Here is a 25,644-nt window from a genome sequence, read left to right as displayed (position 1 = left end):
CTCATCAGATTGGTGGCTGTCGCTGATTCCTAATGGTCCTCACGTTTGCCTGCACACAATTGCTCCACACAGGATGTAATTAAATCCTTTGAACAGCACTTAGGGACATTTGATTATGTAGAAAAACTCCATAGAAATGTAAGCTGTTGTGTGCAGCTGGTTTACCCTGTGGTTTCTGACAGTGCTCACTGTAGTGTGAAAATTACCTGAAAGGGAAGAGAAGGGAACAGAGCTGGGAGGGAGGCTGGCAGGGGTGCTGCTGTGAAGCCTCAGCCTACCTTCCATACAGGGGCATGGCTGGGAGGGCCAGGGTGAGTCTTTGCCTGTCTGAGTGGCCCTGATTGATCCCTCGGCCCTTCCCTCCCCAGGAGCTGCCAGAGCATGACGAGCCTGTTCAGTAACACTGTGTCACCGACCCAGGACGGGACCTCCTCTCTTCCCAGGAGGCAGAGCTCGTTCGCCAAGCCCCCACTCCGTGCCCTGTATGACCTGCTCATCGCGCCCATGGAAGGGGTAAGCACCTCCTGGGGGCACGAGGCTCCTCCGCGTCAGAACACATCGCTTACCAGTCAGTGCCCACATGTATCCCTCTTAGACACCAAAATGGGCTCCCGAAACAACTGGAGGCTTTCCAGAACCCAAGTCCACTCTGTCCAGCTTCTCAGTGAGCATTTGAAAAATAAGCTGGAGCACAGACTTGGTTGGTTGGTAGTGGATGAGGTCTTGAGCTTCAAGTTGCAAATCTGGGTTCAAGCCCTAGCTCTGCTCCCTACAAGCCGGGTACATTCAGCCTCAGTGACCTCATGTACAAAATGAAATGATGCTCCCTTCCCAGCCTGTCCAACAGAGTGATGGTGCGGCTCAGGGAGGTGCAGGTGCACATCTAAGCAGTTGTCAGTAGGGGCCGTGCATCAGTGTGAGGCCGAGGCTGCCCTTTCCCACCTAGCAGATGCCTCGGGGATGTGGCCATTTGGCCATGGCTGTGCCCTTCCCAGAGGGCTTCTTTGCACCTTGCGCCCACACCCTACTGGGAATGAATGCTTCCCCTCCTCCCCACCTCTCATCCTAGAATCTTGTCTGAGCAACTTCAAGCCAGGGCTATGCTTTCTGGTGAGATGGAGTCTCAGAGAATCAATTCCCACCTCCCTCTTTCCCTCAGCCTCAGATATTTTTGGGAATCACTGACTCCACCATAGAGTCTAATGTTAAAGACACCCTTGCATAATCTGCCGCAGACAGGTTTTCTGTGGTGTGTATTCACCTGCCCTGGTCTTTGCACATCACTTTTTAATTCAAACACAGCCGTCTAACTGAGCAGAGAGTGCTGGAGGGCTCAGGATCTTTGCAAATCCCAGTGGTGAGCCCCATCAGATGCCTTTGCGTAGACTGTTAGGAAAGCCTAGGGAGCCTGCAGCAGGCGAGCAGGCTGCTATTAGCCAGGCTGCATGGCCTCTTCTTCCCAGCAGTCTGCAGCCAGGTGGGAGATTTGTCTCACAGCTGTTGGAGTGGCCTTCAGCAGCTCTCTCTTCTGCTCCAGCCAAATGACGGAGGTGAAATGTATCCCCGGGAAACCATATCTGCACAATGATTTCTTTGTCTCCAGAAAATGCCTATACCCTTCCCTGCCTGGCCTTCCAAGGATGTGTCTTGCCTAATATTTGTCAGGAGGCTGCACTACCTGCCAGTGCCCTCTGGATGTTCTCTGGCTTGGGGAGACAGGGTGTGGTGGAAAGCACAGAGCCTTTGGGAACCAGCAGAGCTGGATTTGCATCTGGCACTGCCCTTTTCTGGCTGGGTGACAATGGCAAAGCTGCTTCCCCTCCTGGAGTATCTGTTTCCTCATTAGAAAATGAGGATGACAACACCCAATGCGACAGGTTAGAGCAGGTTAGACAAATGTGTAAAGCACCTGGCCAGGCACAGTGGCTCTTGACGGTAATCCCAGCACTTTGGGAGGCCGAGCCGGGCGGATCACTTGAGCCCAGGAGTTCGAGACTAGCCTGGGCAACATAGCGAGACCTCATCTCTACAAAAAATACAAAAATTAGCCAGGCATGATGGTGCACACCTATAGTCCCAGCTACTCGGGAGTCTGAGATAGGAGGATCGCTTAAGCCTGGGAGATCGAGGTTGCAATGAGCCATGATTGTACCACTGCACTCCAGCCTGGGTGACAGAACTGAACCGTGTCTCAAAAAAAAACATAAAGGTGCATAAAGCCCCTGAGACAGCAGCGGCAGTGAATGTGTGCCTGGTGAGCAGTGGCTTCTTGTGCCCAGATACCTCTTCCGAGTGCCAGGTCACTGCCACTGTCCCTTCAAGCCTTCCCTGTGCTCCTGGGCCTCCCGGATCCGATCACATCCTTGCATGCACATTCTTGCAGTCCTTGCACATGCTCGGTTGTCCTTCCCTTCTTAGGATTATGACCCTCTCCTGTGTCCTCGTTTTAATGAGATGACCAAAACTGCAGGGAATTCTCCAGCTTAAAGCTTCTCAGATACCATAATCACTTACCCTGATTTATGTGCCATACCTTGGAGGAAGAAATATAAACCTAGCTCCCTTGCTTTTCCAAGTTTTCTTTACTGCTATTGACTGTCATGCAAACCATTTCAGTGACTTACTACCAGCCTTCCCTCCTGCTCGCCCTGAGGCCTGCATTTCCCAGGGATCCCCGCTCCCTGGGGATCCCTGGGAAATGGACTCTCCATTCTTTACCCACTTGAGCCTTCTGAGGCCTTTGCCTGTCTCCCTTTGCATTTCTCCTTTTGCATTCAGGTCCCCAGATTACTTGTTCCATTAATGTTGCATTGGTGTTTGGGGACCAGGAGGGGAACTGAGGGCAAAGATGGAGACTGGCTGTGACTGCCACTTCTGCCCCCATGAGGCTCAGGTCATCTGGGGCTAGCAGGCTTCTCTCATCTCTCTGGCCCAGCTGAGGTGTCACCTCCTCTTTGAAACCTTCCTGGCCTCTTCTCCTTACCTTCCTGGACCCCTTCATTCCCCTCCCCACCACTGGGCCCCTTGCATACCTGGATGTTTTTTATGGTACCTGAGACAATCAGCCCTCCATATCCATGGGTTCCTCATCTATGGATTCAACCATGGATTGAAAAAATACATATATATTTTTAAGACAGAGTCTTGCTCTGTCCCCAGGCTTGAATGCAGTGGCAGTGATCATAGCTCACTGCAGCCTCAACCTCCCAGGCTCAAGCACTCCCCTGACCTCAGCCTCCTGAGTAGCTGGGACGACAGGTGTGCACCACCATGCCCAGCTAATTTTTATATTTTTTGTAGGGACAGGGTTTCACCATGTTGCCCAGGCTAGTTTCAAACTCCTGGGCTCAGGCGATCCATCTGCTTTGGCTTCCCAAAGTGTTGGCATTACGGGCGTGAACCACCATGCCCAGCGAAAATATATGTTTTTTAATTCCCCGAAGTTATGAAAAGCAAAACTTGAATTTGCTACATGCTGACTACTACAGTGAGTCCGTGTGAATGAAGTGACATGTAGGCCTTCTGTTAGGTAATCTAGATTATAAATAATCTACAGAAGATTTAAAGTATACAGGAGGATGTATGAAGGTTAGTGGAAACACCATGTCATTTTATACCAAGGACTTAAGCATCTGAGGATTTTGGTATCTGAGGGGTGTCCTGGAATAATCCCCCAGGGCTACAGAGAGGCAACTGTGCCTGATTGGACTCAGGACTTAGCTCTGTGCTTGCTGCCCACCCTACAGTCCCTGAAGGCAAGGACTGCCCCTCATCTCTGTGTCCCCAGCAGCTGTCACAGGGCCTGGTACACGTTGGCGGTCAGTAAAGTTTCTGGAATGGTATGGGGTCCAAAGCGGCATTGCATTTTGGGTCTAGTTTGGCATAGAAAGCAGAAGAACCAACTTAGAAATCAGCCAATAGGCTTTTCATGGCTGCTCTTGGGTTGAACCTGGGGGTTTTCCCAAGAGGATGAAGCAGAAGGAAGGGGCTGGGCCTGTTCTCGAGGAGCTTTGAATCTAGTGAGCCCCCTGCCTCTGCCAGCCAGCACTGTGATTTCAGGGTGGGGGCATGCTCCAGTCGACATGCCTGCAGGCCCCACCCCTGAGCATGGTTTCACTGGCCGAGGTGTCCACGCTGAGCCAGGTGAAGGCAGTGACTATTGTGGGGGCTCTGTACTTGAGGCAGAAATCGGCTTGGTGGAGGCCACGAAGAGGTGGAGGGCAGGAGGCGGCCCTTCCTTGAGCCATCCCAGTGCTTCCCCAGCATCACAGGTCATCCTGGAGAGGGGTCCTCTGAGTGTATAAAAGTTGTGCCATGTGTTTTAGAGTTTTTCTCCCTGCGGACTTTCCCATGACTTAAAGAATAAAAAGATGCTATCAGGATTAGTGGTAGCTGGCTTCAGGACAACCTAATTTTCCTGTAGGGGTGCTAGGAAGGGGGAAGATTATGGACTTAAGCCTCAAACAAGTTAGAACAATGATCAGAATGATGCCTTTATACACTAGGAAAAGCAAAAAGCCCTGTCACCAGTATTTCAAAAAATGAAATGCTGCCAGCAGCACCCTGTGCTTTTGCTGCCCTTCAGAGCTGGTTGTGTGGAGAATGTGAAGGGGCCCCTGAACCCACCCACAGGCTGCAGTCTTATCTTGAGGTGAGGCATGCAGTTGGAAAGCACATCCTTAGTTCCTGATATCTACAAATACAATCTTTTGTGAGTCAGGTATTTGAACACAGGGGAAGGAGTTTGGCTGCTTTAAATGAGACAGTGAAACCTTTTTAAAAGTATTAAAGTAAATCATCAGAGCAAGCACTGTTCCTTAGCTAACTAAAATGATCCATTGTGTATCAGTAAAAACACTTAACTGAAAAGTTGGAGTCTAATTAGGAGTCCTCTCCATCCCCAGTTTTATCCATTCATTCAACAGATATTTACTGACTTGTGCCAGGCACACACTGTCCTAAACCTGGGGAAGACAGGTGAAAATCTGGGCCAGGGGCCTGTGTTCTCATGTCTGGTCACTCACAGACTGCTAATGGTGGTGATGGAGGCCAGCACCCGAGGCCAGTGGGCCATGCCGAATTGTGGCAGGTCAGCCTCAGTGACCCCGTCATCTCGGGAGGGTCTGGCACCCGTCACCTGCGCTGCCCAGGTGGAGGGGGAGGCCTGGATCATTCTCCCGCTTCTGGCTGCAATCACCCACCCACTGCTCCAGAGGCCACAAGAGGGCGATATAACACCGCCAGCCGGCTCCAGAGCTGCCGCTGTCAGCTGCCAGGCAGAGCCAGACCCTTCTCCACATTTTCAGTGAGAATACACATCAAAGCCAAAAGTCCAAGATTGTGAATCACTGACACTTCAAGACTAAAACGATTAGCCTCTTCACATGGGGCATATAATTATTTGAACAACTGCCTTTGTTTAGCCGCAGTCCTATTGCTAAGAGACTAGGTCAGACAGTATGAAAAGTGGAACAGAATAATATTTTACTATAGGCCTTATGCCAGTATGTGATTTAATTTGGCCTAGGGGAAACACTGTCATGGCTCTTTCCTGGAACCACGCTGTCCTTTGCTGTCAGGATGGGGTGAGCATGTCTGCTTATCTTTGAGGAGGGCCCGGTTGCATTTGCACATGAGCCATCATCAAACATTAAGTCAGATCCTGTGTATTCCCCAAAGGAGAAAATGTCACTAAAGAAAAGTTGCAAGTGTTTAGCATGAAAGGGACTACTGGGACCTGTTTGTGTCTGTGGCATTAGTTTTTAATCAAATTAGAGTGAAGGATAGTAACCCATGTCTCTGACCTGCACTTCCCTGCTTCTTGCCCTGGACTGATCTGGGCCAGTCCTGTCCCCACCACCTCAAGGCACAAGGCTGCCTCAGAGTTCTCTCCAGCGTCCCTCCCTCAGCAGCAAACTTGTGGCAGGGCTCTGCAGGGCTGCTGTAGGCGAAGCCACTCGTCCACTCAGATCCCAAATCACCCCTCAGTTTTCAGTTGGGTCCTTCGTCCAGAGCTAGCAGCTGCTATAATCAAGGAACCAGATTTAAGGAATACCTTACGTTTGGTCAAGTTACTCTTCAAAGGCCCAGATTTGGGGATCTTTCAGGATCCTTGGAGTCTGGACTTTCTCTAGTTATAGAGTGTCTGTTATCCTTATTTTTATTTCCCTTTATTTAAATTCCCTGTTTCCTATATTTAAATTTAAAAACCAAGGTTCTAGGACAGGTAGCAAGAGCAAATGACTTTGGTCAGAAAGAAAAGTACATCTCATTTACCTCAGCTTGTGATTCATGAAGTGTAGAGTCACCTGTTTAAAATCCTAGAAACTTATTCAAAACTTTTTTATGTCTGTTAGGCTGTTGAACTGCTTTCCAAGCACTGGAGCTCAGAGATTTCACCTGAGACTTCTCATCTAAGAGTGAAAGCAGGGGTCTAGCTCTGCCAAGGGCTCAGCTATGAGAGTGGCTTGGCCTTGGTTGGGTCATGACTGTAATCACTGCCCTGGGGGAAAGGACTCCCTTGTGTTTTGTAAAATACCCCTTGCAAAATCAGGTAGCAGGATAAGTCGGCTTCTCCTAGAACAGATGCAACAGGAATGAGACTGACCATGTGGCTGCCTATTTTCTAAATAGATTGGGAGGCTTGGGTATAGCCAGGGAATTTTTGTTCTTAGAAACAATCAGACCTAGATTCCAATATGAGGTAGAGGATGAGGCCCTTGAGACTGGCAGCCCCACCACCAGGCTGTCTAATTGATTTCTGATTGAGACATCTGTAGTGATATTCAAATGAGGACAGACGTCACCCAAGGACAACAAGCATTTTCACAACTGATTAGGAGGAGGAAAAATGGAGGCAATTACTTGCAAGCTGTCTGTATGACTAAAACCAGTGGTGGCAGCACCCAGGATAACCAGCAAGATCTCACGTGGTAAGTGGCATTCTCACCTGGATGGCTGCTGTTACTTGAGTGTCATCTGCGTGTTGGCCCTATTCTAGCTGGTGTTCAACAAGCAGCCATCTTAGCCTTACCCTGGCAGGTTCCAGGCAGGTCAGGGTCTTCTGCCACTAGGTGTGGAGGGATCATTTTTACCAGGTCAGCCAAGATAGAGAGAGAGGCTCCCCTCCGCCCCTCCAACCCTGCCCACTGCACAGAGGCTCCTGTAGCTTGAACAGTCGCTTCAAGCTGATTTGGCTGAAGTTGGACCCTGGGTTTCAGGCAGGCCCTTCTGGCTCTTGCTGGCCATTGGTCACGTTTCTCCAGTACCTTCTTAGGTTCTTCAGGCAAACCAGTGGGCTGTCGTTTGGCCAAAGAATACAGTTGAATGGGTTGAATGCTCACGTTTCCATTTCTGGCTGGAATACAGTATCTACAGTCTTGGTGGGCTTCAGTCATGGTTGAGGGTGGTTTCCAGAGGTGTGTGATCTTTGCCGAAACTGTATGTATCCACCCATGATGACAGGATTTCCAGCATCACAGAAGGGGTTCCTCTACCTTAAACAGTTCTGTTTGATAAATTTATTCCATCAAAAATATGAATCAGGAAAAAATGTGAAGCCCTATACACAGTTCTGGAGTATCTGGATACCCTGCAGCCCTTTGCCTCTGGAATCCTTATTGTAGACAGTAAAGTCCATTTCATCCCAAGTCTAATCAGTCTGAAAGCTCATGGACCCAGGCATTTTCTTTCCCTCCCCCATGGTGATCAGAGATTTTCATTCCTCTGGCCTGTGATACTGTGAACCCCTGAGAGGCCTACCGTGTCCGCCAGTAAAAAGGAAACTCCCCGGTGCCCTGTGGAGGTCGCCTGCAGATCCTCTAACCTTGGCGATACACAGGGAGCGCGTCTTTCTTAAACTCCAGATTAGGACATGATCAACATAACATTTGCTATGAGTGCTTTCTGAAGAGCTCGACCTGTACTCACCAGGGCATATACAGAAGGTCCTGCTGACCGAAACGGCAATCCAATCAGAATTCACCACCCAAAGACACATTCGGGATCCATTGGGGGTTGCCCGGGAGAACTGTGGGCTTGGAAACTGGACTTCAGGGTAACTGCTTGGTGGTGGCTCAGTAAGTAGGTGTGGATGATAACGATGGTGACGTGAAGATGAGATGAGGGGGATGTGACGACCTCTGTCTCTCATAGTCTCTGGGTTAAAATTCAGAGCTGGATGTTCCAGAGAAGCCATTTGTCTGTTTTAGCCACTTGAATGTTTGTAAACGCCAGAGAGAAAGAGAATGAGTAATACTGGAAAAATGATTATGGGCCAGGAGAAAAGAATAGTATAAACAATAGGGGCAGTGTCACTTTATTCCAAGCACTGAAGACAGTTGTAAATTCTCATTTGACCAATATATCTGGAGTGCACACCAGTGCCAGGCATGGGGCTAGATGCTTTACCCACTGTGCAGCTACCTTGGCCTCATAGGCCTGTGAGGAATGGATGTTAGCGCTGTCCTGTGGGTTTGGAAACCAAGGTGCAGAGAGGTTAGTGTCTTCTTGGAGTGCGCAGAGCACCTACCCACAACCCTACTGGTTTCTCACCCCTCGCCTCCCATCTAGCAATTCCAGATGCTGGGAAAACCCTGACTTGGCAGGCTGACCCAGACTCCGTGACAGGGCCTCCCCTCAGACCCCCTATTCTTTCCCCAGCATGCAGCATCCCTTCCTGGGCCACTGGACATGGCTTTTCATCCTCTGGGTCCATCTGGAGACAGAAACCACACCTTAGGCTAACCAGGGACGTTCAGTATAGAGAACTATTACCTATGAGAGGCAAGTAACTGTAAGATATAGGGAAGCTGTGTGGTTCTCTAGGGCTGAGGGAGTGTACCTAGTAAAGAATGAACATGGGGCCGGGCGCGGTGGCTCACGCTTGTAATCCCAGCACTTTGGGAGGCCAAGGCGGGCGGATCACGAGGTCAGGAGATCGAGACCACAGTGAAACCCCGTCTCTACTAAAAATACAAAAAATTAGCCGGGCGTGGTGGCGGGCGCCTGTAGTCCCAGCTACTCGGAGAGGCTGAGGCAGGAGAATGGCGTGAACCCAGGAGGCGGAGCTTGCAGTGAGCCGAGATTGCGCCACTGCACTCCAGCCTGGGCGACAGAGCGAGACTCCGTCTCAAAAAAAAAAAAAAAAAAAAAAAGAATGAACATGGGAGGAGGTGTCATTCAGCCCACAGGACACAAAGATATGTCCACTGTTTGGCCAGGCCAGAGCCAGTCTGGAGTTGCTGACAAGCGCTAGCCCCCTGAGTGTGGGCAGGAGAGCAGCCATCAGCTTCCAGCGGTGATGGGTGCCAGGGAGTCCAGGGACCTGCAGACGCAGGAGGCCTTAGGAGTGTGGGAAGATTATCACCAGGTTGAGACAGCAAGGTGGCAACGGGACAGCGCTCTGGGCCCGTGGCTGGGCAGGCCCCTCTGGATGTCCTCACCCACCACTGACCCAGGGCAGCAGGAGGGCTCCTGCCTCCTCAGTGCCCCTTAGTGCACTCCACTGACACAGCTCAGCACCCTGCATATCATGGGAGAAACAGCCGAAGGAATGCAGCCTGTCTTAGAGTGGATAGTGACAAGGGCTTCAGGACCTGAGAGGCAGTAAACTGACAACAGCTGCACAAAGCCACCTCCAGTGCACTCACTGCCCACCCTGTCAGAAGGAACAACCCTCTCCTTGTACAAGACTGCACCTTCATGGTACCCCTGTCATCACCGCACCCCAGGGCAGCCCCACAATGCTGTGCATGGTGGCCTGCCTGCCCAGCACTGTGTCTTTCCCCTTTTCTCTCACCTGGCCTGGAACACCGTAAGTTCTCAAGCATCATTTGCTGCCTGGACTCGCATTGCCACAGTCAGGGTCACAGCCCCTTGGTGAGAGCACAGGGCGGCACCCCTGAGGAAGGAACAGATTCTAGGGCACCTGGCCCTGTCATCTGCTTTCAGAAATCCCATTACTAGAAACTACAGAGGTCAGAACATCTGAGTCTTTGACGTAATCTGTTGGAGACTCTGGTAGTTGCTGCTGTAAGGCTGGTGCGTGAGCCACTTTATTGTTCAACCCTAAGCCTTAAGAGGCCAGCAGACGCCCTTTCCGAGGCTGACAGGCCCAGGTGCTGAATAGTGTTTCCTTGGATGTCTCTCCTTTGTAGTCTGACTGATGATATGTAAGCTGAATAGAGATGTCGCTTGCTTTCCCCTTTTCAAGTTCACGTTGGATTACAGCTAATCTTTCAGTGCAAGGACAGCACGCATATACCAGAGACAGAGCTCACAAGTTCCCTGGGCATTATCTCTAGCATGTCCAATCAGTTTCCCCCTTTGAACGGGAGCTGTCAGCCTGCTGTTCTACCCGTCTCCCCACAAACCCACACATTTCAGAGAACAGCTGCGGCTGTCACCTGCCTTGTTTCACAGAGTTTGGACAGGGGTCCCATTTGGGGGCCTTCACCCAGGGTTGTATGCATGTGCCAAGCTCGGTACCAGCTCCTAGGCATGATGCAGGGAGGATCCAGACCTCCAAATTGGGATATGAGGTTCAGAGAACAGCCTCCATATCTCCCAGCCTGGACTTCAGACTTCTCCTCACCTGCTAAGGTCACTCTCACTGAGTCCCAGCAAGTCTCCTTGTCTCCTCTCTTGGTGGGCATGCCCTGGAATGAATTACTCCCGGGTATAACCCCCTCTCCCGCAGGCAGGCAGGCTGCCTCTCAATGCTTTGCAGGGCTCAGCTTGAGAAGGCATGGCAGGTCCTGACAGCCAACAAGAACCACACTTTCTTGCCTGATCTTCAGTGCCCCCACAGTCTGGCTCCCATGTCCCTCTTTAGCCTTGTGCTCACCTGGCAACAGCATCTGCCCAGGCCTTCCCCAGCCCTCACGGACCCTCCTGGGTGGGCCCAGCGTCAGCCTGGGTAGGCTTTCCCCGTTCTGGGGCTGCCATGCTACCATAAAGGTGTTACATTTGACAATACTGAGTTTCACTCAGCAATGGCCTCTTGTGTGCATTTTAGTTTTCTAAGTACATCATCGTAAGTCTGCAAGCAAGGACCATGTCCTAAATTTATCTGACTTCCCTACAGTCCCCAGTAGGCACATGATGGACACCACTCAGTGGCTGATGGGAAAGTTGAGGCCCAGCTTAGGAGACTTCTGACAATAGGGCCACAGGAGGTGCCCCCCACCCCTGGTGGTGTGTCGCAGAAGACAGAGAAGCTGCCTTCAAGGACATGCATTCTCTGATCATTAGGCCTGTGCTGCAGATGAAGTTTTGTGGGTAGAGTTAGCAGAGTTCTACAAAGACGGGCTGCCAGTGAATGTTTGCTCTGCGTGGATTCCAGCCTCACTTCTCCATTTTTCAGCTTGCCAAGCTTCCCTCCGGTTCACACAGTTAGGTGCTGTCATGACCAGGGACTTGTCTATGAGTGGCGTGTGTCCTGGTGAAGGCAGTAGCCTGTGGGATGACATCTGACAGAAACTTACTGTGGTTTGGGCCTAGGCAGCAGGAGCCCAGGGAGGACCTGCAGGCCTGGGGCTGGGGCTGGGGCTGGCATCTTGTCACAACAAAGCCCTGCAACTCTGGAACAGTGGAGGTGGGTCCAGTTTTGCACATGGCAGGTGGCTTAAGCTCCACACTACCCATTCTCAGGCAGCACAGTTCCCAGTGAGCAGTAGGTGGTCATCACTGTCACAGCTGCTGACCCTGTCACCAGGGTCAGGGCAGCATCAGCTGTGCCACTGCTGCTGGTTCGAGGTTCACTGGCACACCTCCACGGTGTGGTGGCACTGCCCTCCAGAGCAGCCCCCTGAGCCACCTCTACCTATGGAGCCAGCCAGGGAGCTCAGGTGTGGCCCATGGCAGGCCATGGGGCCCACGTGCCTACAGCTCTTTCTCCTCCTTGTGCTAACCCAGAGTTCATCTATAGACAGTGTTGGGGTCACTGTGACACACCCCTACTTCTTCCTGCCTAGGTTGCACAATTGAACAGTGATTAATTTACCTCCTCTTGGGAAATACTGTAGCTCTTTTGTTGTTGTTGTTTTTGAGACACAGTCTCGCTCTGTCCCCCAGGCCGGAGTACACTGGTATAATCTTGGCCCACTACAATCTTCGCCTCCTGGATTCAAGGGATTCTCCTGCGTCAGCCTCCTGAGTAGCTGGGACTACAGGTGCATGCCACCACACCCGGTTATTTTGGATTTTTAGTAGAGATGGAGTTTCACCATGTTGCACTCCTGACCTCAGATAATCCTCCTGCCTTGGGCTCCCAAAGTGCTGGGATTACAGGTGTGAGCCACCATGCCTGGCCCATACTGTAGCTCTTACAGCAAACAAACGAAAAACAAATTGGCCTAATAATTTTTATTTCTGCTTTCACTAGATGGAGCTAGAAATTTTTTTTAAAACAGAGAAAAAAAAAAAACCATAGGGGTTTACAGAGACTGAACGACCCGCCAGGCATGTGTCACTTTGGGTTAGCCTAGTGCCCTGCCACTCTCAGTCAAGTGCCCACGGCAGCACATCAGACGGGTCAAGCGAGCACATTTGCTTCCCCAGGCACAAGCGAGTGGCACCCTGGTGGGTGTCCTCTTGTCAGCCACTCCTCAGCAGATGGGGTTGGGGGGCAGGCCAGCCCCACCCCTGGCACCCAGTGTTGCGCAGGCTCTGTGGACCTGGGACCTTCTTGGCAGGCTCTGGGCTGCAGCAGCAGCTTCCATGCCACCTCTTTGTTCACCTCAGTCTGTGTGGACCCAGCTTCCAGGATTGCTGCCTGCTGCTCTCATTAAGATGCCCGTGGCCTTAGCGTTGTTCTGCAGTGAACGGGAATGAGCCTGTGTCTGCTGTGGCCCTGTGCGCACCCTGCCTCGAGTCCTCATGCCCGGCCTTTCAAGAGGGATGGGAGTCATCCATGCATTGGGTCCCCTGACATCCCCGGAGGGAACAAGCGGGGACAGCACCTCCCAAGCCCAGAGCCAAGGGGCTACTCTTTCTCAGAGGAGGTCACAAAAGGTCCTAGAACCCAGCCCGTCCCCTTCTACAGGGGCTGTCATGCCAGCCCCCAGACCTCCCGTCCTCACTGTGATTTTCTAGCCTCTTGTCCACTGAAATGGAAAACAGATCTTGTTTTGAGAGGGGCCATTCCCACCCCTTCTCAGGGTGCCTGTGCAGTACAGACCAGTCTCCTACCTACTTCAGGTTCTTGTGAACTTCAAGAAACTGTCCTCTAACCTTCTCAGGACTGTGAGGCAGATGGATGCTGCCAGGCCAGTCCTTGCCAGTCCACAAGCGAGCATGCCAGTTGGTGCCGCTCCTGCAGGGCTGCAACTCGGCCCATGCCCCATGGCGCCCCACAGCCCATGGCGCCCCACACACCCACAGGCCTCACCTGCTTGTGCTTGTGTCATCCAGGCTAGGGCTCAGGGTTGTCCTGGTGCCTGAAACCCCTGCCTGCTGGGCCACCCTTGTCAGCCTCTCCGTGCTTGCTCCATAGGGCCTGATGCACTCCAGCGGCCCCGTGGGCCGGCACCGGCAGCTCATCCTGGTTCTGGAGGGGGAGCTCTACCTCATTCCTTTCGCTCTCCTGAAGGGAAGCTCCTCCAACGAGTACCTCTACGAGCGCTTCGGCCTCCTTGCTGTCCCTTCCATCCGCTCCCTCAGCGTGCAGTCCAAGGTAAGGCTCACACACATGGTGGGGCACACAGTGGGGGGCCGGGGGCTTGTTCTCGGGGTCACAAGCCACCGTCTATCTGGTCTGACTGGGCTGTGTTACTAAGGCATAGCTGTGATCTCCTCAAAAGTGTTGATTTTATGATTTGCACGCAGGTAGCGTGACTTTAGGTCTGTCCAAAAGCGGGACACGACCCTCATGACCCCTGGCCATTCTTTGCTGCCTTGGGAAGCCACAATTTGTGTCATGTCTAAGTTTCTTTGCTGCGACATCAGGGTACTGAGCTGCTCTGAGGTACACAGCGAGGCTTGAGGCCTGACTGAGCACCTGAGGGGGCTGGTCACCCACCATCCACACGATGCCCAGTGGGCAGAGCACAGCCACCCAATTCACCTGGCCCTTGAGCTGACTGCTGGCTGGGCCCCAAGCAGGGAGGGCAGACAAGTAAGAGTGGAGTTGAGTGGAAAACAGCCCGACAGGCCAGTGGAACTGAAAACAAGTCAGGTGGCTTTAAGGGGACAGTCAAGGACTCAGGTCTCATTCAGCAAGAATAATCAATTTGGAAAAAAATGCCGCAAAATCAAGAGAGTAACAGTGGGCCACCCTGAGTCATGGGTCTCACCCCACAGCCACCCTTGGCCCTGCCCACCTGATTAGAAACTTTTGAGCCAAGCTTTAATTTTCTTCCCCTTCTCCAAACTCTCAGAGACCCCAAAATCCTGGCTTCCCTCTGACCCCTCCACAGTCCCACAGGGCTCCGCACCCACCTGGCCCTCCACTTGCAGCATCCCTGCCTGCCCGGCTGCAGGACTGTCTTTACCACAGGGGCCTGCATTGCTCCATCCTCCAACTCCGGATGCCCTTGAGCTGCCAGCTGCTCTCAGAGCCGTCAGACCCCATCTGCCCTAATACCCCACGGCGGGCGGGACAGGTCTTACCCAGATGGACCTCTTTACGGTGGTGTAAAGCATAGGCGGGGTTAGGAACCGAGGCTGGGCCCTGTGCATGGGTGGCCCCCATAAGACCTGTCTTGGCTGCTTTGATGACTTGCTCATTGGCGTGGCCTAAGTGGGGTCAGTTTTGGCCTCACAGGTTTTTGTAGATCTGAATTTTGACCATTTTTGTGGCTGGATAATACTTTTCTTATGAAGCAAAGAATCAGTTCAAAGTGAAAGAAGTTATTTTCTCTAGGTCTCTCAAGTTTCCATGGCTGATTCTGAATCCCAGATAGGAAGCGAGCTGGCCTTCTCGACGCTCCTGCCACCCAGTGGCCCACCGGGCCGGCTGATAGCAGCACTCTGGGTATCAGATGCCTCCACCTTCAGAAAGCTTTTATTTTGATGACAACAGCCAGCTAGCTGTTTGTAGCTTAACCAGAAACCTGGAAGAGGCCATCTCCTGACAGGCACCTGGTGTTTCTCTTACCCAGAGTTTAAGGCATCACCAAGCAGAGGCACCAAAAAATTATTTTGAAATAACTTCATACTTAATGTTCCCCAAAAAGTACCAAAAGTCATCATAGGGGAAACTCAGGCAGACATTATTGGGCTTCTTTATGCTGATTTTCTCATTCAGTGATACTTTTTACTTTGCAGCATGTAAGGTGGAAGGGAACTAGAATCTTGTCAGTAGGTACAGCTTCTTAAAGGACTTAGTTTAGCCCTGTCTCCCCAAGATTGGCTTGCTTGTTTGCACCATTTAAACAAAATCACTCTTCAAAGCCCCTGACTTATCAGGAATGGGTTTCCTCTTATTTAGGAGCCACACAGGAAGGTCTGTGGGGATGAGGATTCTGGAGCAGGCTGGCCGTCCTGGGTTTCACAGCCTCTGTCCACTCTGTCATATCAGGGCCTCCTCCCCCAGTCCTCTCAGGACCCCTACCATCCAGTCCTGATGATTTTCAAGGGATCATCACAGCAGGCATGATTCTCAGTAAGTTAGGCACCTGTGTCAAAAAGATGTTGAAAAATAAGAGTGAATGTGGTGACTGGGGAAACAGGTGGATTCGAGCTCAACCAGCAGAGAGCTGGCCGTCCCTGTGCTCGGCCAACCACTGCCGGGCAGCCTGGCTGTTCTGTCTGACGGGTGGTCTGCTTTGTCCCCTCCCTTCCTAGTCTCACTTACGGAAGAACCCGCCCACATACTCCAGCTCCACATCCATGGCGGCTGTCATCGGCAACCCCAAGCTACCATCGGCCGTGATGGACAGATGGCTGTGGGGGCCCATGCCGTCGGCTGAGGAAGAGGCCTACATGGTGTCCGAGCTGCTGGGCTGCCAGCCCCTAGTGGGCAGTGTGGCCACCAAGGAGAGGGTCATGAGTGCCCTGACCCAGGCTGAATGCGTCCACTTTGCTACCCACATCTCCTGGAAGCTGTCGGCCTTGGTCCTCACGCCCAGCATGGACGGCAACCCTGCCAGCAGCAAGAGCTCCTTCGGCCACCCCTACACGATCCCTGAGTCCTTGCGGGTGCAGGACGATGCCAGTGATGGGGAGAGCATCTCGGACTGCCCGCCCCTGCAGGAGCTGCTGCTTACCGCCGCTGACGTCCTGGACCTGCAGCTGCCTGTGAAGCTGGTGGTGCTTGGCTCCTCCCAGGAGTCCAACAGCAAAGTCACAGCCGACGGGGTCATTGCACTGACAAGGGCCTTCCTGGCTGCCGGCGCTCAGTGTGTCCTTGTGTCTCTGTGGCCTGTGTCAGTGGCTGCTTCTAAGATGTTCATCCATGCCTTCTACTCATCCCTGCTGAACGGCCTGAAAGCCAGCGCCGCCCTAGGGGAGGCCATGAAGGTGGTGCAGAGCAGCAAGGCCTTCTCGCACCCCTCCAACTGGGCAGGTGGGAGTTTGGCCGGCTGCGGGTGCCTGTCAAGGCCGGGCCTCAGTCCTCACAGCCCCCTAACTTTATTCTGCAAGTGGGGTTGGGGAGGGGAGGGCAGGGCAGGGCCAGCCACAGAAGACTCAGAGAGAGAGCCTGTGTGCTGAGTCTTGCTTCTGCCAAATGAGTTTTTCCTACTATTAAGATCATCTTTGGACCAGGGAGCAACAGAACCATTTGCCATGAGAGTATGAATGTGAAACTCCTCCTGATGTCAGTGTACACTGGATGACCCATTCCATGGCACCCTCCTTTAACCCATGACTGTAGAAAGGAGTGTGTGGTAGAAAGACTTAGGATGGATCTAGCTCCATGTCCTGGCTGTGTGGCCTGAGATAGGTTACTTACCCTCTCTGAAGCTGTGTTCTCAGGGGTAACAAGGGGATGACGGTGGTGCGATGACACCACCCGGTCCACATTTGATAGGATCTATAAGGAATGTACTAAATATCTTGTGAAGCTTCAGGCCCTGCATGTTCTAGAATACATGCTCTTAGTGGACCTGCCCAGAGGGTCTAGGGAGTAAAGAGAGAATGTTTCTGTGACATCTGGTCACAGGGGAGATGGGAAAGCAGGCACCCCTCCTGAATACAGAGCTGCCTCTCAGCTCCAGGCAACAACCTGTTTCCCCTGGGGTCCCACTCAGAGAGCTCTGCTGTGCGGGAGACCCTGCCAGGCCAAGACTCACAGAGTACAAACCAAACCCTGGGCCTGTTCCCTCAGTGGCCTCTCAGCCAGCCGGGACTGTTTTACCAACATACCTCATGATGCGTCAGCCTGTGGTCTTCTCTCAGCATTGGCCCCCGAAACTCCCTAGGGTATTACAAAAATCTAGAGCAAAGCAAAAGTCCCACCCATGGGTAACATTGGCCACAACCGCAAAGCAGAGTGTCTGAAAGTGTCTCAAACTTTGGGAAACAGAGGAACACCAAAAATCCTATTTTCTTAACATAAATCCAATTGTCACATCCCGATATTGCTGGTGTCACTTTCCAAAGGTGGGTCAGTCCCTCTGCCAGGCCCTGTCAACACAGCTGCAGGGGTGGCTGCCTGGCAGCCCCAGGTGCTGGTGCCAGGTGGATGGGTCATGCTGTTGAAAGATGGAAACATTTTGCTTATTTTACAAACACAACTGTAGTATTTTTCACAGAGCTATTCAAAAAACAGAATTGCTCCTGTTTCTTCATGTGGCTGAAAAGAAGCATTTAGTTGGTCCAACAGGCACATACCCTGCCCTGCCTAGTCACCTCACCGCCGTCCCTTGGTTCTGCCAGGTGAAGCATGCACAGGCAGGCACGGAGGGCTGCTCACCTGCTTCTCCTCCTGCTCTTAGGAGACAGAAAGTAGAGGTGACCCCTGTGGTTTCCATTATTGTCCTCCTCATACAAGTCCTGTGCGACATGCTCCTGGCAGTCAGAAGGGGCTTTGGGCCCCGCAGCATCCCACAAAACCTACTGCAGGGCTTGTGGGGACCCGGCCCCTTTCCTGTCTCTGCAGGTCTGCCCAGTGTGCTTACGGACATGGCATTTTGAAAAGGGTCTTTGTTTAGTTTTATTGATATATAAGTCTCAACTTTGTTCTGGATGAAACCATTTTTAGTGATGCCCTCTTGTTACTTTTAAAAACAGCTCATTCTCTTAGAAAACCCTTTCCCTACATGATTTGGGGGCAGGTTGGTCCTAAAGTTGCCCGTGGGCTTGAGAACCTGCTCCCCCAGGCCCTGTTTCAGAAGGGAGTGTGGAAAGGAACGGTGGGATGCGGTGCTCCTCAGCCCAGTTGGTCTTTCCCAGCCGAACTCGGTTTGCTGGTTTAGAACTGGAGGAGTAGCCACTCCCCGCCTCCCCATGGCCCCCATGGCAAGGAAGAGATGAGCACACCTCCCCTCCCCTGGTGTGTTCCCCCCTAAAGGCCTAAGGATAGACAGATGAATTTCAGAGAAAACAAGGCAGGTTTTCCCACTGCACTTCCCTCGGCTCCTTCCTGCAAAATAGCAGGCCCCACTTACTTGAACAGATAAACAATATTGATTCTTAAAAGGAAGGGGACAAAAGGGTGCCACATCACCGTCCAGTGAGTCAGATGCCCCAGGCCAGCCTGTGAGCTGCTCCCCTGCCAGGCCCTGCTCTTTCTGCTGGGTTAACCTCGAGGCATAAGTGAGCCCTAGAAGCCGGGGTGGGGCTGGGGGTCTCCAGCTGCCCTGCTGAGGTGCCTTTGCTCTCTGCAGGGTTCATGCTCATCGGGAGTGACGTTAAGCTGAACAGCCCCTCATCACTCATCGGTCAGGCCCTCACAGAGATCCTGCAGCACCCGGAGCGCGCGCGGGACGCCCTGCGAGTGCTGCTGCACCTGGTAAGGGGGTCGGGCGCCCTGCACTCAACGAGAGCTGGCAGTGCTGTGCGAGAAGGGGAAGGCAAGGGCTTTCCTACATTGGGATGTGAGCAATCGGAGAGGACACCGTGACTGGGGCCGTGTCCAGGATGGCACTGACTGGCTTCCACAGACATCCCTGGGATAAGCCTGCTTGGGAGACCCATGTCCCAGCAAAGCATGATGCACAAAGTGGGCAGCATCCCCAGGGTGCTTCTGCAGACATCCCCGGGATGAGCCCACTGGCCTGAGGGGTGGGTATGGTGTGTGGTGCCATACAGGTGGCTGTAGCAGTACTCGCCAGGACCCTGGGGGAAGGGCAGCCGATGACAGTGACCCACACCCTAGCAGCTTCCAGGCCATGTGGCTTTGGGCAAGTCACTTTGGCTCTCCAAGCCTCAGTGTTCTCATCTGGAAAGGGTGATGAAAGTTGCACATTTCAAGGTTATTGTGAGGATTTGAGAAAATGCGAGTACTCAGCGCAGAGTCCTATTTTACCACCAGATAGTACCAGTCTGCCCCTAATGAGTCCAAGTCTGATCATGCCCTTGATCAGCCTGCCTCAACATCTGTGGAGCCCAGGTGAGAGCACAAATGGAGGACCCACAGCTACATGTGTAAAAATTATCAATTGAGTCAAGAAGCAGTGACATCAAACTTGTTTCATCCTTCTACCTCGGGAACAACCTGGAAGGCCGTTTCAAATCATTTAGAGTGCTGTGCCAGAAAGACCAGCCCTGGCCCACCCCACATCTTCCTAGCCCAGTGCCAGCCTGGGGCCCATGCAGTGTGGGTGAACAGCTATGCTACAGCCAAGCTCCTTCCAAATCTGCCATAGACCCCAGGGCCTCCTTGCAGGCTGTTTGCTGCACAGCCTGGCTCCGTCCATGGTTAAGATGGAGGACCGGGGGCAGTGTCCATGCAGGCCTGGGAGCGAGCATGTCTCCTGGGCTGTGCAAACTTCTTGCCCATGGGTTGAGCCTGAACAGGGCCCTCTAGACCCCTGGCACCTGGGCCTGGGCGTGGTAGCTCTACATGCACTTCTGAGGATAGAGTCACACATATTTCTTAAGCTTAGGGTCTCCTCAGGCCTGAAAGTAATCAGTATGTGAACACTGTGACCAGCAAGCCCCCAGCGTGCCCCCAGTTGGCTCGAGGAGGCCAACACCCAGGGTGCTGGGAGGCCCTCTCCACTGTTACCCTGTATCTGGAAACTGTCTGGAGCCTTTCAGTTCTCAGGTCCCGTCACCCCTGAAGTCCCTCCGTCCTTGCTGCCACTGCACACTGCTTTTTTGGGGAAATGGAACTGCTTTCTCTACCCATTAGCCACCTCCTCCCAGGCCAGGCCTCTCAGCTGCCCCTACATGGCCTTGAGGCCCCTCAGGCCCACTTAAGGGTTTCCTCTTTTTCCTTGGTATTATTTCCTGGGGTGGGTGTGGGGGCCATGGGTCAAGTTCCCCAGCCACTACCTTCTAACTCCTCCTGGATACTCCTTGACCCAGTGGGCAGTGTGACTTGGAGGCCCCCCGCTGCCCAAGGGATAGCCAGGGCTGATCGTCTGTCCTCCCAGGCAGGCTTGTTTCCTCCTGGCTGGTGTGAGTACACACTTCCCCCCGTCTGGTGTGAGTGCACACTTCCTCCTGTCTGGGATGCCTCAGCTCCGGCATCCCAGTGTTTGCTGTAAACAAACAAACAAAAAACCTCAGGTAACATCTTGGACCACTCATACCCTTCTGGTGAGGGCACATGTGCCTCGTAGGGCACCCAATATCCCAGAGTGGACAGGGGTTTCCACTAGAGGCAGGCCCAGGGAGGCCCGATGAAAGCTGCTTGCACTAGTGTTTTTTGGGGGGGCGAGGTGTAGAGCTGGAGTCTCGCTATGTTGCCCTGGCTTGTCTTGAACTCCTGGACTTAAGTGATCTGCCTGTCTTGGCCTCCCAAAGTGTTAGGATTACAGGCGTGAGCCACCGCACCTCTCAGCTGCTGCCACTTAGCCTTGAGGCCCTGCGCTACTGTTAAAACACTCGCTCATGTAGTTCATGCAGCAGTGACTTGGGTGACTTCAGTGTAGAAGTGCCAGGCACCTGTTCAGGCCCTGGATGACAGGAGGGCACTTCCCGGTGGAGGGAGGTATAGGCTCCAGAGGCCAGTGTGGAGGGACCAAGGCTGAGTGGGAAGAATGGGGAAGAAGGGCATTGCCAGCCAAGACCCCATGATGGGGCTGGGCTGTGGGCAGTGAGGGGGTTCCTGAAGGGCCTGAGGGTTTATCCTAGTGGGCAGGAGCCATTACATGGTTGAGGCAGGCCCCTGACCTGTGTGTTCAGACACATTGCTTTACTGTCTGTGGAGAGTGTGGAAGGGGTTGGTTTAGGGGAGGGACAGAATCCTTCTGTTGTGCCAGCCCTCGAGGGCTCTGATTGTAAAATCCTTCCCTTCTGTGCCCTCCCTTGCTAGATGCCTAGTCAGTGCCCCAGTGTCACATCCTCAGGCCTGGCCACGTGGGCTATGTGGGGTTGCAGCGGTCAGCCTTGCTTCACCCCGGGGCCTTGTGTACCCTCAAAGCCATGCGGATGGAAACCAGGGCTGGCCTGGGTCTCTGACTCACCCCCAATTCCCCCCCCAGGTGGAGAAGTCCCTGCAGCGCATCCAGAATGGGCAGCGCAATGCCATGTACACATCCCAGCAGAGTGTGGAGAACAAAGTGGGCGGCATCCCTGGCTGGCAGGCCCTCCTCACTGCTGTGGGCTTCCGGCTGGACCCCCCAACCAGCGGCCTGCCAGCGGCTGTCTTCTTCCCAACCTCCGACCCGGGTGACCGGCTCCAGCAGTGCAGCAGCACACTCCAGTCCCTGCTGGGTGAGCTGTGGGTGTAGGGCTGGGGCAATAGGCCTGGCTGACAGCAGGTGGAACAGTTGGTGGCCTTGGGCCCCGCATTCATGAGGATGCTGGATTTCCCAGCTAGGAGCAGGAGGGTGTCCCGAGAAATGGCAGGGGGTCCCAGACACAAGCATCTCCACACCTGGAGGAAACGAGTGCCATTTACCTGCTGTTTCCATCTGTGATGGCAGGAATGTGCGCCCCGCTGGCGCTGCCCCTTCCCGGGATGATGGGAGGTCGTGCCGGCAGACACTGGCCACTACTGCCATTGTCATCAGCAGCTGTGGCCCCGATTAAGCTGTGCGGCCAACCCCAGGGTGAAGCTGGGTGCTTGACTCGGGGTGGTGCTGCCTGGGTCCTGGGAGTGTGGCCACGCCTAGAGGACTGCGGTAGGGTCAGGACTCACCCCACTTCCACCCACCTTCCTGGGAGACCATGCTGTCCTTTTCCAGGTCACACACAGACACACATGTCCAGCTGAGCTTCTGAAAAATGCCACTGATGCCAAGGATATAGGGTTCTTTCCCCTGGGAAGGTGGCAGGCTTTTGGGTGCAGAGGCCCTTCTGAATAACTTCTACCCTTTTTTCTTGGTTTAGGTCTGCCCAATCCTGCCCTCCAAGCCCTTTGCAAACTCATCACTGCCTCTGAGACGGGCGAGCAGCTCATCAGCCGGGTAAGTCGAGCCTGGAGGGCTGAGCCAGGGCCTGAGGCCCATGCTGATTTGGAAAGGCAGAGCAACTTGGCCCTAAATAGGAACCTGTAAGTGAATGTAGTCTCACTGCCTTTGTGATTCGAAGGAGAAGAAGGTGAGGGCTGGGAGTAAGAGAATAGCCCTCCCTGGCAAGTGCTGTTTACCTGCTGTTTCCATCTAAGATGCCAAGGCATCCGTGCCAGCGGTGCTGCCCCTTACCGGGATGATGGGAGGTCGTGCCGGCAGACACTGGCTGCTATTGGCGTTGTCATGGGCAGCTGTGGCCCTGATGAAGCTGTGCGGCCAACCCCAGGGTGAAGCTGGGTGCTTGACTCAGAGGGGCACAGAGGGGCAGGTTTGCATAGTGTTCCCATATGTGCTGAGCATCCAGGGCCTTCAGAGGATGCTTATGGGGCCCCTGTCACCTGTGATCTCAGGGCATTTCCTGAAATCTCCATTCAGTGGTCTCCTGAACCTTGTCCTCCTCACCACCAACTTTTTCAGCTGATTGACAAGTGTTACAGCCACCCTCCCCAAGCCACCAGGTGTGGGGCCAGCCGGCCAGGATGGCTGCAGGTGTTCCCATACTTCTTTGATCAAAGTACTTAACCATGCCTGAAACAAGATAGTCACCAAGGCAAAGCAGTGAACACAGGAGCAACTCTAATGCAAGATACTGCTTAGCAGATGTGCTTTCTTTTAGGAAAATACAGATCTAGTTCAGGAGTTCGGAGGGTTCCAGTTCTTAGCATCATGTAGGTTCTTTGCAGCTTGGCCTGGGAGCTTCTCAGTACCCATGCTGTAACACTGCATTCTGGCCAGTGAGGGTCTGGACCAAGCCCCTGGGGGACAGCTGTGGGAGCACTTCTGGAGCCTGGAGCAGCCCTTGAAGAGCACAGAGCTGCTTTTCTGGCCATTTTGGAGTGTAACAATTTGAAAAAATATTATATGTTGTTATTAGAGATATTTGCCAGCAAATTTCACTGAAGCGGAAATATTTCTATGGAGAAATAAAGCTGCTCCATCTACTATTAGCCTCTGAAACGCTGAGTGCTACCTGGGGCTGTTTCCACCTGGATTTGGAACTTAGAAGCAACAGTGACCTGTCCCCTTGGCTGAGTCCCTGCTCATTTTGTAATAAGTGTATTATGACTGCTTGTTGAATAGCATCAGGAAGACACTTCCAGAACATTGCATATTAAAGCATCCTGAACCCAGGCGGTCTAGAGGTCTGTGTTCTACAAAATCTGAAAGCCAAAATTATACTCCATTTGCAAGGTTGTGCTGAGAGGCCAAAAAGCCAGTTGCTTAATTTCTTGCTTTTGATGGGAGCACAGGGACTTTCTGCCTGATACGCTGTCGGGCCCTAGGTGGTGGCAGCTGGTGGACCTTTCCTGGGTCACTCAGGAACCAGGGACTTTGGTTTCCTGAGCTGGCTACAAACACCCGCTGTGCTCTTTCCCTCCCGAGCCTCTACTGGCTGGGAAGGGAGGCCTGGCTGATGCTGCCCCTGAGCCCCTGGATCCGCACGCGGCTGGCCTGGGTGTGGCTGTCCGTTCTCCTGTGTGTCCCCTGCTGACTCTTGCTCCTCTCCCCTCCCAGTCAGAGCCGCGGGCCTGGTGTGGCGCTTCCTAAACAGTGATCAGCTCATGTTGCATAACAGCCTGTGCTTGAGTCTAAACTCTCTTCTTTCTCTCTCTTTTCTTTCTTTTTCTTATAATCTGCTGGCCGAAGGCTGTTAAAAATATGGTTGGAATGGTGAGTACTACTTTAAGTAGCAACTGTTGTCAGGTGAGCCCCTCAACCCACCCACCCCCGAGTTCCCCTGGGCAGGCTCTGAGCTCGGGGTGCACGTGCTGTCAGATGGAGCCACACGGGCTGTGGCACTCCAGGCGGGTGCCCACTGCTGCTGGATCCGGCGGCCTGTCCCCTTCTCTGCTCTGGCTCCCCTCTTCCTGCTCCACCCTTCTTGTGTCCTTGATATGACCTCCTAAGGTCCACCAGAACAGCAGGGGCAGAACCAGCTTTAAGTGAGTGACACTCTGTGAACCCACACACAGACCCCTGAGGAGAGGCCACAGACCCTGAAATCTGAAAGGAAATGGACACTTGAGTGGGCCACATGGGTAATTCCTCGAGCTGTGAGGCTCTAAGATGTAACCGGGTTCCTCTTCGCCATCCACCTCAAGGTCCTAAAGATGACTTAAGAAAGTGGGAGGTGGCCGGTCCCCTAACTCACCCCTTCTACTCTCTATGGCCTCTCCTGTGAGGCTCTCCCACGCCTGAGGGAAGACATAGGGCTGGAAGCACAACCCGGCCCTGGCCCCAGGAGGCCACACAGCCTCTTGCCCCACTGCCCCATGAGCCTCCCACAGAGAGGACAGCAGGACAGTAGGTATGAATGCACCTGAAAAAGAATCTCAAATGCTACACTCGTGAGAGGGTCATTAGCGATGCCAGTGACAGGTGACATAAGAATAATGGGTCGAGTCTTGAGGTGGGCTGGAGGGGAAGGAGACACAGGGTGCTCACGCTGTCCCCCCTTCCTCAGCTCCACCAGGTGCTGGTTCAGCTCCAGGCTGGCGAGAAGGAGCAGGACTTGGCATCAGCTCCCATTCAGGTCTCCATCAGCGTCCAGCTGTGGCGGCTCCCGGGATGCCACGAGTTCCTGGCAGCTCTAGGTAGGCAGAGCATCCTTGACTTAATGGGTTCTTGAATTCCATCTTTTAAATCTCTGTTTTTCCTCCTGGTTTCTGTTGGGCAAAGTATCTCTGTGTCTTCTTAAAAATATTATCTTAAAACAGTTAACTCAGGCTGGGTACAGTGGCTCACGCATGTAATCCTAGCACTTTAGGAGGCTGAGGGGGAGGAACACTTGAAGCCAGGTGTTTGAGTCCAGCCTGGGCAACACAGGGAGACCCCATCTCTACAAAAATTAAAAAAAATTAGCCGGGCATGGTGGTGCATGCCTGTAGTCCCAGCTACTCAGGAGGACTGAGGCAGGAGGATCTCTCTTTCTTTTTCTTCCAAAAAAAAATTAACTTAGATCCCAGTGGTTTAGCAGGATTCCCAAATGGCACAAATGGCTTTGTGCCATTTCCTCTGCACTGTGATTTCATCTCTGTCATTTGTGCCCATTACCTTAACATGAACCTGCTAGACT

The 25,644-nt window shown here is 53.1% G+C and overlaps 1 protein-coding gene and 1 long non-coding RNA gene across 2 annotated transcripts in view; one reads left to right on the top strand and one right to left on the bottom strand.

Annotated features, from left to right (window-relative positions):
- TTC28 (tetratricopeptide repeat domain 28) overlaps positions 1-25,644 on the top strand; it is a 726,372-nt gene that overhangs the window by 687,064 nt on the left and 13,664 nt on the right. Inside the window, exons 14-21 of the mRNA XM_003258029.2 lie at positions 369-513; positions 13,496-13,675; positions 15,787-16,507; positions 18,771-18,895; positions 21,537-21,768; positions 22,387-22,463; positions 24,216-24,239; positions 25,033-25,162. Coding sequence (XP_003258077.2) covers positions 369-513; positions 13,496-13,675; positions 15,787-16,507; positions 18,771-18,895; positions 21,537-21,768; positions 22,387-22,463; positions 24,216-24,239; positions 25,033-25,162 — 1,634 coding nt within the window. The remainder of the gene's footprint in view (positions 1-368; positions 514-13,495; positions 13,676-15,786; positions 16,508-18,770; positions 18,896-21,536; positions 21,769-22,386; positions 22,464-24,215; positions 24,240-25,032; positions 25,163-25,644) is intronic.
- Positions 12,352-16,290, bottom strand: LOC115835998. Its single transcript, XR_004030990.1, has 2 exons — positions 16,209-16,290; positions 12,352-15,617 (listed from the first exon to the last, which is right to left on the bottom strand). It is a non-coding gene; the product is annotated as an uncharacterized LOC115835998 (long non-coding RNA).

The sequence above is a fragment of the Nomascus leucogenys genome, chromosome 7b (genome assembly GCF_006542625.1).
Source record: "Nomascus leucogenys isolate Asia chromosome 7b, Asia_NLE_v1, whole genome shotgun sequence".
NCBI lineage: Eukaryota > Metazoa > Chordata > Mammalia > Primates > Hylobatidae > Nomascus > Nomascus leucogenys.
Note: the sequence above shows the minus strand (reverse complement) of the source record. Positions and strands in the feature narration are given on the sequence as shown.